The 18401-nt window shown below is 41.0% G+C and overlaps 1 protein-coding gene across 1 annotated transcript in view; it reads left to right on the top strand.

The window, feature by feature from the left end:
• Positions 1-18401, top strand: part of eps8a (epidermal growth factor receptor pathway substrate 8a) — a 67405-nt gene that overhangs the window by 40846 nt on the left and 8158 nt on the right. Inside the window, 9 exon segments of the mRNA XM_039792404.1 lie at positions 1-39; positions 4246-4362; positions 6600-6740; positions 7130-7165; positions 8582-8605; positions 11061-11173; positions 11175-11314; positions 15635-15821; positions 17846-17978. The exon segment at positions 1-39 is cut by the window's left edge and continues 99 nt beyond it. Coding sequence (XP_039648338.1) covers positions 1-39; positions 4246-4362; positions 6600-6740; positions 7130-7165; positions 8582-8605; positions 11061-11173; positions 11175-11314; positions 15635-15821; positions 17846-17978 — 930 coding nt within the window.

The raw sequence follows: 18401 nt of genomic DNA, 5'->3' as shown, positions 1-18401 counted from the left end.
CTCAGGACCAGACTGGAGGTTTGGATCTACACACACACACACACACACACACACACACACACACACACATAAACAAAACCACACACACACACACAGACACATAAACACAGATACACACACACAGACCCCTACACACACACAACACACACACACACACACACACATAACATAACCCACACACACACACAATAAAACACGCCACACACATACACACACCCACAAACTAACACACCAAACACACACACATAACCACACACACCACACCCACACACACACACTAAACGCACACACACACAATACACACACACACACACACACACACCACACACACAGAGAGCTACGCCGCACCATTACACACACACACACACCACACACACACCACACACACACACACACACACACACACACACACACACACACACACACACACACATAAAAGGTATTGATACCCTTTTTTTATAACCTGTCACATAACACATTGATTGATTTATTAGACAGTAACAGAAATAAATGCATAACAAGATGCCAACACAGAGACAAATGAATAATATTTGCTGTGTGTTTAAATAAATGGTGTTAGTGTGTGTTTCTGTGTGTGTCTCTTTTTTTTTTTTTTTTTTTTTTTTTTCTGTCTGTGTGTATTGTGTGTGTGTGTGTTTTTGTTGTGTGTGTTTATGTGTGTGTTTGTATCTGTGTGTCTGTATTTTGTGTGTCTGTGTGTGTGTGTGTTCTGTATTATTGTGTGTATGTTTATGTTATATATTGATGTTTATTATTGTTAATGTGTTTGTGTGTGTATGTGTGTATTCATAATGTGTATCTGTGTGTTTTTATTATTGTTATTTATGTATGTGTGTGTCTCTCTGTTTGTGTGTATTGTGTATTATTATTATTGGTATGTGTGTATGTGTTTATTTATTGTGTGTATTATATACTTATTGATGATATTACGTGATGTGATATTTTGTGTATGATGATTTATTGTGTTGATGTGTATTGGTTATTATTATATTGATATGATTATTGATATTTTGTGATGTGTGTATTATGATGATTGTTGTGATATTATTATTAATCTTGTGATGTGTATTTTGATATATGATGTGATATTGTGATATGATATTTTGATTATTGATGATGATATATGATGATATTGATGATGATGATGATGATTGATGTTTTATGATGATGATGTTATGTTGATATTGTGATGATTGTATTGTGTTATTGATTTATGTTATCTCTTGATGATGATGATGTGATGATGATGATGATGATGATGTTTGATGATGATGATGATGATGATGATGATATTTGATGATGATATTGATGATGATGATGTATATTTGTGTTGATATTTATGATATTATTGATGTGTGATGATTTGTGTTGTTATTGTATGATATGATGATGTTGATGTTATTTGATGATGATGATGTGATGATGATATTATTCTTTCGATATGATGATGATGATGATGATGATGATTGTTATGTGTTAATGATGATGATGTATGATTTGATGTGTTATTGATGATGATGATGATATATTATGATGTGGTGATTGTGTTTTATGTGTGTTGTGTTGTTTTTTTATGTATATTAATGTGATTGTTATTGATGATATTGTTTATTGATGATGTGTGTGTGTTTGTTATTATTGTTAGATGTTTATTGATATTATTATTGATAGGTGTTTTGTTTATTATTATTATTATTGTTTTGTTTTATTTTGTTTTGTTTGTATATTATATGTGTTATGTGTGTGTTTTTTTTAGTTTGTTGTGTTATTATTATTGTTGTGTGTTTATATTATATTATTTTTGTGTTGTTTGTTATTTTGTGTGTGTGTTTATTTTTGTTTTGTTGTTTTTTTTTATTATTATTTTGTTATTATTATTATTTTGTGTTTTTTGTTTTTGTTATTATTATATATAGTGTTTGGTGAGCCTTCCCTCAACAGGTAGTTTCCTTCAGTCTCATTACAAAGCGACTCATCCTGGATCAAGGACCTGGCGTTAGAGCGAGCCGCCGGACAGTCCCGTAACCCTTAGCGATACGGGGCCTTGAGAACGATCCACATCTGCTTTTACTATCCTGACCGGGGCCGAGAAGATGACAAATTCATCATTAAATACATAAATACATATTGTCGGTACACGATCCGTGCTGTGCATGCGCAGATGAAAATCCTGTTTTACGAGGATGTACGACATTAGACATTAGCTGTTAGCTATATAAACTAACGTTAGCTTCCCAATGGAGGCTAACAGCTGGCCACTACAACTACGTCCGGATGCGTGGAACAAATCGTGCGGTGTCCAGTATCCTCTCGAGTATCCTCGGTAAAACAGGATTACACTGCACGATCTGTTCCATGCTAGCCTCCACCGGGATGCTAAACGTTAGTTTAACTACACTAACAGCTAATTTGGCTAACTGCTAGCTAGCTGACAGCTTGATTCAGTCTAAAATAAGGTTAACTCAAGCTAAACACTGGGGGAAAAGCAGGCAACAGCTAAATTAAGACTTTATAGTAATAACAATAAAGACAAGTATTGAGTGATTGTATTTTAAATGAGCACAAGTAAAGTAGAACTGACGTTACAGCTGTTATATATGTTAACGGTTATTTTCAGGTTTTATTTTGAGGGTCTTTTAAAATTATTACATGCTGTCTCAGCTAGCGGTTAGCCGAATTAGCGGTTAGCTAGCTAGCTAAACTAACGTTTAAACCAACGACCAGAAGCGTGGAACAGATCGTGCAGCGTGATCCTGTTTTACACATAGTTTTACCTTAATATGTCAATGGGTTTTACCGAGGATAGTGGACACTGCACGATTTGTTCCACGCTTCCGGTCGTAGTTGTAGCGGTCTGCCGCTAGCCTCCACTGGGAAGCTAACGCTAGTTTATATAGCTAACAGCTAATTCGGCTAACCGCTAGTGCAATGTAGTAAATCCTCGTAAAACAGGATTTTCATCTGCACACGCGCAGAACGGATCGTGTACCGACACATATTAAGTATTTAATTGATGATTAAGACATTTTTCATGTTCCATAAAATCTCCGTTTCACTTCCTCTTATCTGACTCTTGATTGGTTGATTGCTGATCATCTCTTCACTCTGATTGGCTGCTCTGTGTTTGTCTGAAAGAAAACGTTAAAATCTGAGAGAATGGATTCAAAACTTCCCTTTTTTTTTATGTTTCTTCTTCTACTGATTTATTGATCTTCTGTGAACTGGATTTCTGTTTAAATCTTCTCTGAGTGATTTAGATCTGACCTCGGGACACTTCTCCGCGGCTGGATATCGTTAACGCCCAAAAGTTAATGTTTCGTAGCTCTGATCCCCTTTAATATTCAGCTATTGAGTTCATAGTTGGAAATTACTTACATTTTTATTTTAGATTTGTGTGTGTTTATTTTCATTTAAGTATCAGATATTTGTACTTCCTATAGCTAAATGTCACATTCTTCTACGAACATAGAGCTCAACAGTGTGGTCACATGCACGCACGCACGCACGCACACACACACACGCACACACATACGCACAACATGCGCACACACACACGCACACACACACACACACACACACACACACGCACACACACATACGCACACACAAACGCACACATACGCGCACACACATGCACACAATAGCGCACACATGCACACACACACAGGTGCACACAGACACACACACGCACAAGTGCCCACACATGCACACAATAGCATGTGCACACAGACACACACGCACACATACACGCACACACAACGCGTACACACACACACACACACACACACGTGCGCATAAACACAGACAGACACACACACACTTTCCGAGGTAAACTGACCCCGAGCTAACCAAAGTTTCTGCTCCTGTAGACGCTAGAAGTCTGTATGAAGTTTAATTCGTGATCTTAAGGAGAAAAACTACACTACCCACAATCCTAAGCGTAACAGCAACGTCTCTGATTGGTGGAACTCGCTGTTAGAGCGAGCTTCTAGTCTTGTAACTTGGCCTTTTTTGCGGTTTCCAAAATGTTTTTTGCGCCGAATATTCACGATCCATCTCGTAGCTGATTGGCTCGGTCCCAGACTTCAAACTCTTTATAATCAGCGTTTAATGAAATGTCAGTGGAGATATAGAACGGGGGTGGGGGGGGGAGGGAGGGCGGTCACTGTTGAGCTCTACTGTAACTGGTTATAATGAGAGATTGTTGTGATTGGTTGATTGTATTTCAGGAGTTTCGATGCCGACAGCAGAGTCCAACCAAACCTGTTTGCCAAATCTAAATATGACTTTGTGGCGAGAAACAACACGGAGCTGTCGGTCCTCAAAGACGAGGTCGTTGAGGTTAGTGCTTTAAATATATCTCTGTAAGTCCTACCAGCCACCAACCAGGGATGCACCGAATCCAGATTTTTGGGGTTCGGCCAAATCCTGAATCCACTGCTTAAGATTCAGCTGAATCCTCCTCCCATCCTCAGTTCATTAACACCAATTGCTGCATGAATGGTTTTGGTTGGGTGATCTGAGGCCCACTGTTTGTTCGGTGTAGGCAAAGCTGGTAATGGTCGTCTGGTTAACACCAGTTTTTAGCAGTGACTGTCCTTCCTTTGCCGTACCTGAAGTTGCTGCATTCTGGCTGCTGTCTGGAGATTCCTTCGTGCACAACTCGTATTCTTTCAGATGTTTCAGACCAGATGTTGTAACAGCGGCCATGTTGTGTATAGTTTAGGGTCCTCGCCACCACCAGACCAATCAGCATTGAGCAGATTGAACATGTAGCTGGACTTGAATGGCCTTCTTTTGACTGAAAGTTCTGCCAAACAACAACTTGATCTGCTCACCAGATCCATGTCCACTTCCTCACAGCCTGCTGCATTGAACGCTCCACCTACGTAAACACCTTCCCGTAACCAACGGCGCCGTCACTACGGCGACCAGCGTAGAGCGCCGAGTGACAGCGTAGGGTTCGGTTCCCTGGGGAACAAATTCTAAGGTTCGGCAGAAACCAGAACCCCGTCAAAAAGCCCAATATTCAGCCCAATCAGAAGCCCAATGCTGGATTCGGTGCGTCCCTGCCACCAACCAAACTCTATGCAATTTTCTGAAGATTTAAAAAAATATCCCCAAACTTTTTTGTTTTGTTTCATAATAGAAGAAGAGTAGCTGACTGGTACAGCATCAGCTGATGGGGATCCTTTTAATAAACAATATAAAATATCTATAAATAATATAATATAATAATTATTAAAGATTTATTATTTCATGCACAGGTGATGAATCTAACGGAGACTTTTCTGACCAGCCACCAACCAAACTCTGTACAATTTTCTGAAGATTAAAAAAGAAATGCAATTCCCAAACTTTCATTTCACATTTCAATGGTTGTAAGATGTCAACATCTCTATCTCTAACTTTCATACATTTCCAGAAACATTATCAAAGGCGAGCATCACAATAAAATATCATCTTAATCAAAACAAAACTTCCAAACATCATTAATATAATGTCAAAATATAATAGAACTTAATTTGTTGCCAGACCCACATGACGCGTTCGTCCAATCAGCTGCCGGTTTTCCTTTTTTGGGCGACAAGACTAGCGCCGCCTGCTGCTATGGAGACGTATCAGGTCTCGTCTGTTTGGTGTGTTCTGAGGAACTTTTTGGACCGACTCGGGGAGACTGATCAGCCCGACTGGCTCTACTGCCGACGGTCGGCCGTCTGGTCGCTGTGTAACCGCCTTAAAGCTGCAATCAGTGAAGAACTGGTCTTTAGATTATACTGACCAATCAGGTTAAACCTGTAGGAGCAGTACAGTCCCTGAAAATGTTTATAAAAAAGTCATAATAATGCAATTAAATTCAAAGTGGCTGACTTCCTGTTGGGTTTAGGGTATGGCTCCAAGAGGCTTTTTTGTAAGTCTGGTGGTGACACCTATGCATACCAAATTTCAGACCTCTAGGTGAAACGCACCGCAGGGGCTACTTCTTTGAAACTTTGTAGGGGGCGCTGGTGAGCCAATTTCCCATAATCAAGCAGTCCCTCCAGAAAAACGTGATTATGCGATCGCATAATTCAACGCATAATCAGCCAAAGTCTGATCTCCGGGGGGGGGCGCACTTTTCCAAATTCGCCGCACTTTCGCCGCATAAATTGCTGATTTCCGCGCAAAATATGCGGTGCTTGCATGATTTCATAATCTCCGCATTTTTGTTGCAAAAAAGTCCCATAATATATCTTATCAGAAAGTTGAAAATGTTGCGTTTACTTCACGCAAGAGCAGCCATTTCCCCCTGTTGCCATGGGAACGTTATGAAGTGATGTCATTACGCGACGTGAACATCATCGAAAAGCAGAGTGTTGGCGGGGGATCACTGTTTTCTCTTTTTCATCAAACTGCAGTTTTTGCAAGTTCATCGCATAAATTTGCATAAATATCATATATTGCATATTCCATCACATTTTTTAAGAAAACGTGCTGAATAATCAAGGATCTTTGCTCGCAACAATCACAAAAAAACTCACTCGCATTCTTCTGGAAGGACTGGTCAAGCCAGCGTTTGTTCCTCTTGGTTCTGTCAGGTGGTTGACGACAGGAAGCAGTGGTGGAAGGTGCGTAACGGCTGCGGGGCGTCCGGCTACGTGCCAAACAACATCCTGGAGATCACCAAAGCCGTGGACATCACCGGCAGAGGAGAGCCCATCTACAGCCACACCATCCAGGTACCAGCGCCGTCTTTCTCTGCTCATATAATCATTCATCACACTCCTGTCTCAGGCTGCATTTACACTGCTACGTTTCCCCCTCTCATTCCCCCTGCTCTGGTGTCCCCCCCCCCCTCTCATTCCCCCTGCTCTGGTGTCCCCCTCTCATTCCCCCTGCTTCGGGTGTCCCCCTCTCATTCCCCCTGCTCTGGTGTTTCCCCCTCTCATTCCCCCTGCTCTGGTGTTTCCTCACTCTTGTTTTATTTGGAAAAATGAAAGCCACACGATCGATGACACACATGTTTATATGGGTTTATATGTGTTTTATATATGTTTATCTGATAATTTCATTCAATCATTCATCACTTCACATTTCTGTCTCATCCTTTTATTTTGAAAAATGAAAGCTTATGATGCCAAAGAAGGAGTTTGAGTTGTTCAAGGTACTGTAGGGCCACCTGTGGCTGCGTGTTGTTGTGCTGCTGTGTGTTTTCTGTGGACTTTATGTAAAGGAACAGTCTCACATTTGGGGAAAAATAGCTCCAATGCTAACCGCTGCTAAAACCACAATATCTTTATGTCTACACCTGTCCTATAAACAACATATAACCTGTAAATCAGACCGATTAAGAAGTTGTTGGAAGGTGGATTCTCTCTGGTTTTCATGCAGCTAGGCTAGCAGTTTCCCCCTGCTTCCAGTGTTTGTGCTAAGCTAGGCTAAATACTGTATGTCCTGCTACAACTCTTATAACATCGCAGAAACAAGCTATAAACCACTAGCATATTGTTTGCTAGCCATAGCAAAAACAATAAAGCCCCAGTGTCCCCTGCTTCCAGAGTTTGTGCTGAGCTAGGCTACATATGTCCTGGAACAACCAACGGCTACCAACAGAAGCTAGTGTTAGCTTAATTTAATATCAGGACAGTCACTTAACCTGATGTTAGTTTAAAAGGATTTAATTTACCTCTTGTGCTATTAAATTTAACACTTTTGTAACAGTAAAATATTGTAAAATACCCTTTTCATCTGTGAAATGTTATTGCATGTTACTGGATTCGGTGCATCCCTGATTTGCACTTTGGGGGGCGATGCTCAGGTAAAGCACCACGAATCCCAAAAGCTGCGTCAGATCAGATGTGCCGGATACGGCCGATAGTCAAGAACGGTGTCCGAACGTTACGCTAAACCAGGGGTCACCAACACGATGCCCGCGGGCACCAGGGAGCCCCCAAGGACCACATGAGTAGTCCTCAGCCCTGTTCTAAAAATGAAAATGTAATATTGATATTATCTGTTTCCCACCTTGTTAAGTCATTGTTGATAATTAATGTGAGAAATCATTAACATGATCAGTGTCTTCACATAGATGAGTAGCATTAATCATTAATAATCATATATAACTATTAATAATCATATTACTATCATTAATCATTAGTAATCATATATAACTATTAATAATCATATAACTATCATTAATCATTAATAATCATATATAACTAAAGGCAAACTGAGCACATTTGTTATTTCAGAAGAGTGTATCAAACTGGTAGCCCTTCGTATGACTCAGTACCCAGGAAGAGAAAAGGTTGGTGACCCCTGGTCTAAAAACATCCTGGATCTCAAATCAGGTTGTTGGACGGCTCACAGGATTATTCCACTGGATGTCAGACTGTTCCTTTCAGAGTTTTTTTTAGGCTTTGAGTTACACGTTTAGTGGAATAATAAAACAGTTTAGAAGATAATCTCAGTAGGTGTTTGTAGATTTGGTTGCAGTGAGTTTGCTGCTGTGAAAAATCACGTTTTGGTTTCACCGTCTCATCTCCACCATGTTTCATGTGTTTCATTTTCACGTTTCCAGCAACTACTGGGAGAGTTGAACGAGGTAAACGACCAACAACTTTAGACTATTAAACTCAAAAGGTCGAGTGCAGTCTGCGAATATTTGGACGCAGACACGTTTTCTGTTTTTAAATCAGCTCTTTAAAACTCAATCATGTCTTTGTCCAAACATCTGCAGACTGTCCTGTTTCTAATTAAGATTCTCTGTGTGATTTCAGTACATTTCTGTGATGTTTCATTTCCGTTGAGTCTTTTCTTTTGTCTTTCTAGTCCTATAACAATTTATACATTCATGTGGCATCCCCGCAGCGTACATATCCTGATAGAACAGGTTCTCCTGGAATAAATGATGTCTGTAACGTGATCGTGCATAACAGGGTTGAGGTTATACCAGCATTATTACACAAGGGGTACAAAAGACTGGAAAAAACGGCTTAGACAACATAATAAAATATGTTTTTAACACACTGGTACTCGGTATTGGCCCATACGCAAGTTTAGGTATCGGTATCGGGAACATCTCTAATACATACAGTTCCTCATATAGTCTTTTAAAGTAACCTGCAGACTTATTGGGACTTTATCTTATTCCCTGTATCCCCCAGAGTTAGATAAGTCCATACATACCCTCATCTCTGTGCATGTTGTAACTCTGTCTGACGCCCCCAGCGCTAGCCTAGCTTAGCACAAAACCATGGAGGTAACCGGCTCCATCTAGCCTAGCTTAGCACAGATCCTGGAGGTAACCGGCTCCATCTAGCCTAGTTTAGCACAGATCCTGGAGGTAACCGGCTCCATCTAGCCTAGCTTAGCACAGATCCTGGAGGTACCCGGCTCCATCTAGCCTAGCTTAGCACAGATCCTGGAGGTAACCGGCTCCATCTAGCCCTAGCTTAGCACAGATCCTGGAGGTAACCGGCTCCATCTAGCCTAGCTTAGAACAGATCCTGGAGGTAACCGGCTCCATCTAGCCTAGCTTAGCACAGATCCTGGAGGTAACCGGCTCCATCTAGCCTAGCTTAGCACAGATCCTGGAGGTAACCGGCTCCATCTAGTCTAGCTTAGCACAGATCCTGGAGGTAACCGGCTACATCTAGCCTAGCTTAGCACAGATCCTGGAGGTAACCGGCTACATCTAGCCTAGCTTAGCACAGATCCTGGAGGTAACCGGCTCCATCTAGCCTAGCTTAGCACAGATCCTGGAGGTAACCGGCTCCATCTAGCCTAGCTTAGCACAGATCCTGGAGGTAACCGGCTCCATCTAGCCTAGCTTAGCACAGATCCTGGAGGTAACCGGCTCCATCTAGCCTAGCTTAGCACAGATCCTGGAGGTAACCGGCTCCATCTAGTCTAGATTAGCACAGATCCTGGAGGTAACCGGCTACATCTAGCCTAGCTTTGCACAGATCCTGGAGGTAACCGGCTCCATCTAGCCTAGCTTAGCACAGATCCTGGAGGTAACCGGCTCCATCTAGCCTAGCTTAGCACAGATCCTGGAGGTAACCGGCTCCATCTAGCCTAGCTTAGCACAGATCCTGGAGGTACCCGGCTCCATCTAGCCTAGCTTAGCACAGATCCTGGAGGTAACCGGCTCCATCTAGCCTAGCTTAGCACAGATCCTGGAGGTAACCGGCTCCATCTAGCCTAGCTTAGCACAGATCCTGGAGGTAACCGGCTCCATCTAGCCTAGCTTAGCACAGATCCTGGAGGTAACCGGCTACATCTAGCCTACTGCTCCCAATAAGTGACAATGTTGTGATTTGTATAGTCACAGCGTGTACCAATAACAAGGTCACATGACACACAGCCATTTTCTAACCGTATACATACTGGGAAGAAAGTCCCAATAAGTCGGCATATTCCTCTACAATAGTTCAAGAAAATAGCAACCGGAAGAAAGTACCTGAAAGTAAATCTTCTAGGCTATGTAATGTAATCTGTAGTATCCCTTGCTATTTCTTCTGTGAATCAGAAGTTTCTGAATATTTTATTTATTTTTTATTTATTTAAGTTTATTTGAATAGGGACAAGTATGTTACATAAACTCATGTTACATACTACAACATTTTAGCCTAAGCTAATTCTCAATGTCAGTCCCTAGTGGCCCTTTACATAAAGTTCAACAATACATAGTTAAAATAAACATAATGATACAGTATAACACAATAACAACGAAGCAGACAGTCAGTGGTCACATGCTTGACCTCTGATTAAAGAGTCTTTGAGTTTGTGTTTTGAAAAGGACCCAGTTTGTCTCTCCTTTCAGTTCAGTGGGTAAACCATTCCAAGCTTTTGTGCCTTGTACAGAGAAAGCTGATTGTCCAAATGAAGTACTACATTTCGGGATCTGGCAGTTCCCGTTCTGAGCTCCTCTAGTCCTTGAACCCACAGCCCTGAGAGCACCTATGCACTCACTCCAGACCTGTGGGGGCTTGCTGATTTAAACATTTATGCATCAGCTTCAACAAATATATAAGCTCTGCTTGTCCCTCTGTCAGAAGCAGACTACCAGGACCGACTACATCTCCAGTAAACCGGTAGCGACTCCCATGCCGCCCCCACCGGCGCCCACGCCGCCACCGGCGGCGCCCACCAGGCTCCCCACGCCGCCCCGGCGCGCCCCGCGCCGAGCCCGCCTGGCCGGCCACTGCCACCGGCAGCACCGTCAGCCGCCAGAACAGCACCACGTCCAGCGACATCGGCAGCGTCGCCATGAGGGAGAACAGCAACCAGAGGCCGCCGCCTGTCAACCGTGAGTCCAACAACATTACATTTAGAGATGGACCGGTACCAGTATCGGTATCGGTACTGCCTAAAACGCTGGTATCGGTATCTGGAAGTACTGGAGTTTATGCACCGATCCGATACCACGTAATAAAGCCCTGAAGAAAATCTACGTTAAAGTAGTTTATTTATGTTATTTTTCCATTATAACTGACTGTTCATGTTTTACAAAGAGTTTAACCTGAGCCAGACAGACAACAGAGATATACATCATATCACATCCATACAGAGATAGTAGTATACAGCTGTTATACATCATATCACATCCATACAGAGATAGTAGTATACAGCTGTTATACATCATATCACATCCATACAGAGATAGTAGTATACAGCTGTTATACATCATATCACATCCATACAGAGATAGTAGTATACAGCTGTTATACATCATATCACATCCATACGAAGATTAGTATACAGCTGTTATACATCATATCACATCTATACAGAGATAGTAGTATACAGCTGTTATACATCATATCACATCCATACAGGGATAGTAGTATACAGCTGTTATACATCATATCACATCCATACAGAGATAGTAGTATACAGCTGTTATACATCATATCACATCCATACAGAGATAGTAGTATACAGCTGTTATACATCATATCACATCCATACAGAGATAGTAGTATACAGCTGTTATACATCATATCACATCCATACAGAGATAGTAGTATACAGCTGTTATACATCATATCATCCATACAGAGATAGTAGTATACAGCTGTTATACATCATATCACATCCATACAGGGATAGTAGTATACAGCTGTTATATATCATATCACATCCATACAGGGATAGTAGTATACAGTTGTTAAAACATAATAAAATATATGACACACTGGTATCGGATAGGTACTCGGTATCGGCCGATACGCAAGTTCAGGTATCCGAATCAATTGGGAAGCAAAAAAAGGTATCGGGCCATCTCTCATTTCATTACATTACATTACATGTCTTTTATCCAAAGCGACTTACAATTAAGTGCTTTCAACTAGGGTTGGGCATCGAGAACTGATTCCTACCTGGAATCGGTTCAAAAATTACGACTCCATCGGAATAGTTTCTTTATTGGAATCGTTTGGAGGATTTGGTTTCAAATCTGACGATCATGGGGTTCAAATTTAACATGTGCAAGTTTGGGTTTCCGTAGCGACCAGGCGCTTGTCGTGTTGCAGCCGTGGAGCACAGTTAGCGGTGCTCTAGTGTGGCTTTATTTTACATTGAAAAAGCCCTGTCAAACTGCAACCCAGCTTTGAATCAAAATAAAACTTTCCTCTTATTTGTGAAATAAACATGTGACCTGTTACAACTCCACCACTCAAAGAATCGGAATCCAGAATCGATAAGAACCAGAATCGAACGGAAGAATCGGAATTGGAATCAGAATCGTTAAAATCTAAATGATGCCCAACCCTACTTTAAACTGTGAAGGTTCAAACTCCAGAAAACAAGTAGTAAGTGCAAGTACATTAGCTTTAAATAAGCAAAGCCTAGAGACATATGAAAGTGCAGGTTCAAGAATATATATATATATATATATAATAAATAAATATATAATAAATAAATAAATAAATAAATATATATATATATATTTATTTATTTATTTTTCTTTTTTTTTTCTTTTTACGCGAGGTGTAGTCAGAAGAGATGTGTTTTTAGCCTTGGGGGGAAGGTGTGTAGGCTTTCGGCCATCCTGATGTCGATAGGGAGCTCGTTCCACCATCTGGGAGCCAGGACAGCGAACAGTCGGGATTTCGTTTAGTGATTAGTTCTCAAAAGACACTAAAATGTTGTAGCAGTGTTTCCTCTTTGTTGATTTTGTAGTGGCGGCCCGCTATGGCAAAATTTCTGCCACCACGGTATCAGAAATAGGGCAGACGCACAATGTAGTCACGGTTGCCTTTTAAATTATCCTGCCGACATAATGCAACGTTGGCTGCCGCTCACATTGCAATTTATCAAGTAGAACTAGGTTATTGGACCGGTCCAGTTTAACAACCAGTAGAACTATTCAGAGGTTATTGGACCGGTCCAGTTTAACAACCAGTAGAACTATTCAGAGGTTATTGGACCCGTCCAGTTTAACAACAAGTAGAACTATTCAGAGGTTATTGGACCCGTCCAGTTTAACAACCAGTAGAACTATTCAGAGGTTATTGGACCCATCCAGTTTAACAACAAGTAGAACTATTCAGAGGTTATTGGACCCGTCCAGTTTAACAACCAGTAGAACTATTCAGAGGTTATTGGACCCATCCAGTTTAACAACCAGTAGAACTATTCAGAGGTTATTGGACCGGTCCAGTTTAACAACCAGTAGAACTATTCAGAGGTTATTGGACCGGTCCAGTTTAACAACCAGTAGAACTATTCAGAGGTTATTGGACCCGTCCAGTTTAACAACAAGTAGAACTATTCAGAGGTTATTGGACCCGTCCAGTTTAACAACCAGTAGAACTATTCAGAGGTTATTGGACCCGTCCAGTTTAACAACAAGTAGAACTATTCAGAGGTTATTGGACCCGTCCAGTTTAACAACCAGTAGAACTATTCAGAGGTTATTGGACCCGTCCAGTTTAACTCCACATACTGTTGTGTTGATGTAGATTATTGTCAAAATGTTCGCTTTCTTCCGAGTCGACTATTAAACCAACAGCTCCACCAAAAACTAATTTTGATTCTATGATCAACTTGTCAGTTCTGTCAGCTCATCGTCCTGATATCATATATCTGGAAACATTAACATTGTTCGGACAGAACTGCCCCCACTGCTAAAAAAAAAAAATCCTAAAGGAAACACTGGTTGCAGTCTGTACTATTAGCCAAAAACTGCACTTTAATATTGAAACTCTCATTCTTTTTTTAGTGCTGCCTTTTATATTCAATTCAGTATTAAATGTGTTCACTAAAATAAAGTTGGAAATGGTTTCTTGTCATTGGTTTTAAACTCAACAAGCAGTTTGTTGGATTTTAGCAGAACACTGAAAGCAGCAGAACTGAGAACACTATCTGATTTATTTATCGCAAATTAGATCGTTATCGCGTGTAGGAGCCACATATTGAGTGTTTCTGGTCTCATTTATATTATTTATTGATTATTATATTGTGCATTTATATTGTAGGTGGAGGGCGTGTTCATTGTGCTTTGAGCGGAAGTAGTAACACATTAGTTTGCTTCACCTCTTGGTTTTTTTGGGCGTTGACAGAGAGGGGGGAGCCTGGGAGCAACACTTTCTGTTGACCGCCGCACTAACGCACTTATTTCGCCTCACAAAGTAACTTTACATTTGGTAACTGCAGTACTAGTTGTATTTTACATGTGGAGGAATAAATCATTGCAATACAATCTGGAGCGCATCACAGTGTGTTTATGCATCTCTGTGTTTAGTCCCTTTACTGGTTTATAAATCACTAAACGGTTTAGGGCCAAAATACATTTCTGATCTGCTACTACACTATGACCCACCCAGACCTCTCAGGTGGTCTGGGACAGGTCTACTACACTATGACCCACCCAGACCTCTCAGGTGGTCTGGGACAGGTCTGCTACACTATGACCCACCCAGACCTCTCAGGTCGTCTGGGACAGGTCTACTACACTATGACCCACCCAGACCTCTCAGGTGGTCTGGGACAGGTCTGCTACACTATGACCCACCCAGACCTCTCAGGTGGTCTGGGACAGGTCTACTACACTATGACCCACCCAGACCTCTCAGGTGGTCTGGGACAGGTCTGTACACTATGACACACCCAGACCTCTCCAGGGCGTCTGGGACGGGACTACATTGTTGTCCCCAGAGTCAGAACTAAACAGGGGAAGCAGCGTTCAGTTTTTATGCTCCACATATCTGGAACAAACTCCCAGAAACCTGTAGGTCCGCTGCAACTCTCAGTTCTTTTAAATCTAAGCTAAAGACCTATCTTTTTGATGTTGCTTTTCCTTAAATAATCTATTTTATTAACTTTAATTTCTTATACTGCACTGTAACTTTTATTCTTATACTGCACTATCAATTTTATTCTTGTTTTAATTTGTTTATTAATGTTTTAAAATTGTTTTAAATTGTTTTCTAACTGCTCTTTAATGTTTTATGTAAAGCACTTTGAATTGCCCTGTTGCTGAAATGTGCTATACAAATAAAGCTGCCTTGCCTCGCGGAAGCACTCTGTTGGACCGCTTTGATCGCGATATTCAGCGTTATTGCATATTTTCCTCATATCGTGCAGCCCTGGTCTGTACAGTAACATGTTTTTCTCCGCCCTATAGGCAGGAAATCCAACATGGAGGAGGTTCAGGACGAGCTGATGCACAGACTGACTTTGGGTCGCAGCGCTCAGAAGAAGATTCAGGTTTCTTCTCGCAGCGGCGGCAGCCTGCCGTCCAACAGCATCAGCTACGACTCGTCGCCTACCGACGTCAAGGCCTGGCTGACGGCCAAAGGCTTCAGTCCAGTGTGAGTCTCTTTATACGATTACTTAAAGGACAGTTCCGGCGCAAAATGAACCTAGGGGTTAATAACATATGTGTCCCGAGTCGAATGTTCTCTGGGACATGTTTTCATGCTAATCGAAGCAGTCGATCGACGAACAGTAACCAGTAACATAGCTCAAACTCAGTGTTCGTGATTCAACTGATCATGATGGCGTCCACATGTAAAATGAACGCTACTGTCTTTATAAACTATCTTTTTAATAAACTGTCTGTACACTTACAAAGTTCTCAATGCTTGGTTTTACATGTAGGGACCCTCGTTATGCTACCGTGGAAGTGTGGTGCTATTTTGAGCCTTGTTAGTGGTGTAAAATAGCGATTTACCATCTGCCCCAATGACTAGCGTTAGCAGCTAACCACCGGTTTGTGTTAGCTTGTTCAAAGCTAGAGACACATTTGATTAGCATGAAAACACATCCCAGAGAATGTTCGACTCGGTACACATGTTATTAACCCCCAGGTTCATTTTGCACCAGAATTGTCCTTTTAATACGATCCATTGGTCTAATCTTAGTCTGGATCAACGCAAGTACATTTCCAGGATAATTGCCTGACATCCGGATGTCCCTCACCTTCCGCTCTCTGGCTGTTGCCCGTCGCTTCAGGAAACGTAATGTAAATGTAATTTCCCCTTGCAGGATTAATAAAAGTTCTTCTTCTCTGAGAAATCAACAAACTTCAAGCTAGCGAGCTACACGCTGAAAATATCAAGTTTAGAAGAAAATTTGGACGGCCTGCTTGGTTCTTTCAGGAAATGATTGTAAAGATTTACAAAGAATATGCTAGATCATTTCCTCTCTAACTGGGAGGTTTTATAAAGAATATGCTAGATCATTTCCTCTCTAACTGGGAGGTTTTATAAAGAATATGTTAGATCATTTCCTCTCTAACTGGGGGGTTTTATAAAGAATATGTTAGATCATTTCCTCTCTAACTGGGAGGTTTTATAAAGAATATGTTAGATCATTTCCTCTCTAACTGGGAGGTTTTATAAAGAATATGTTAGATCATTTCCTCTCTAACTGGGAGGTTTTATAAAGAATATGTTAGATCATTTCCTCTCTAACTGGGAGGTTTTATAAAGAATATGTTAGATCATCTCCTCTAACTGGGAGGTTTTATAAAGAATATGTTTAGATCATTTCCTCTCTAACTGGGAGGTTTTATAAAGAATATGTTAGATCATCTCCTCTCTAACTGGGAGGTTTTATAAAGAATATGTTAGATCATTTCCTCTCTAACTGGGAGGTTTTATAAAGAATATGTTTAGATCATCTCCTCTCTAACTGGGAGGTTTTATAAAGAATATCTTTAGATCATTTCCTCTCTAACTGGGAGGTTTTATAAAGAATATGTTAGATCATCTCCTCTCTAACTGGGAGGTTTTATAAAGAATATGTTAGATCATCTCCTCTCTAACTGGGAGGTTTTATAAAGAATATGTTAGATCATTTCCTCTCTAACTGGGAGGTTTTATAAAGAATATGTTAGATCATTTCCTCTCTAACTGGGAGGTTTTGGGACTGATTGGTGGGATTTCTGTGGACGAAGTACACACAGAGATACACTGGTAAGAGCCAATGAGGTTTAACCATGTATCATCTAATTTAAATAGCTCACGTTACTGTATTGTGTCAACAGTTCACTTCATTTAATATTGGATGTGGCGTTTTCTTTTGGGGGGTGCAAATGTTCCACCAGAACCAGTTCCTTCCTGAGACTATTTAGCAGAGCCACCGTCGCTGCGTCTGGAGCTTAGCATTGCCTAAGACCGTTGTGATTGGTTTAAAGAAATGCAAACAACCTAGAGTTTATTCTCCTATCCCAGAATGCATCTGTGGTGTAGTCAGACCTTACTCCGCAGCGCTGTCGTTTTATTTTCCACCAGAAACAGGAAAAGTATTTTAAATATTAGGAATGAAAAATAATATAATTACTCATGGCAAGTCCAGACTTTAAGATACAAAATGTGTCTCCTGTTTGCAGCACCATCACCAGCCTCGGCGTCCTGACCGGCGCTCAGCTGTTCTCTCTCAACAAGGAGGAGCTGAAGACGGTTTGTCCCGACGACGGCGCTCGAGTCTTCAGCCAGGTCACCGTCCAGAAGGCCGCTCTGGAGGTGGGTGTCGCAGGTCACATGATGTAATCGACACCCAGAGAATTTAGATTAAGAAAATATCAGCAAAATTCATCGAAATCTGAATCGGGAAGGAATTTATTGCCACAGTAGTTACCCTATGTGGAATTTTCCTCGGTGATTAGTGCATACACAAACAAACATGTTAAACGTTAGTAAGAATAAACGATACATAGAGAAACACATATATACAAAATAGCTGTTTAAGTAGTTTAAGTACTGTGTGCAATAGGCAAATGTATAGTCCATGATGAAGGTTGCAAAATGTATTTCATGAATAATTATAAATGAAAAGTGTCTTAATGATGCTTAATTAGCTTTGCTAGTTAATTGTGTCAGTGTAAAGTTATTTTATGTCAGCATTTCATTTCAGGGTCTTTAATAAAACCTTTTGTATGTTTAAGA

This window comes from Perca fluviatilis, chromosome 23, assembly GCF_010015445.1.
Source record: "Perca fluviatilis chromosome 23, GENO_Pfluv_1.0, whole genome shotgun sequence".
Taxonomy (NCBI): domain Eukaryota; kingdom Metazoa; phylum Chordata; class Actinopteri; order Perciformes; family Percidae; genus Perca; species Perca fluviatilis.
The sequence above is the reverse complement of the archived record's forward strand: the minus strand, read 5'-3'. Positions and strand labels throughout refer to the sequence as shown.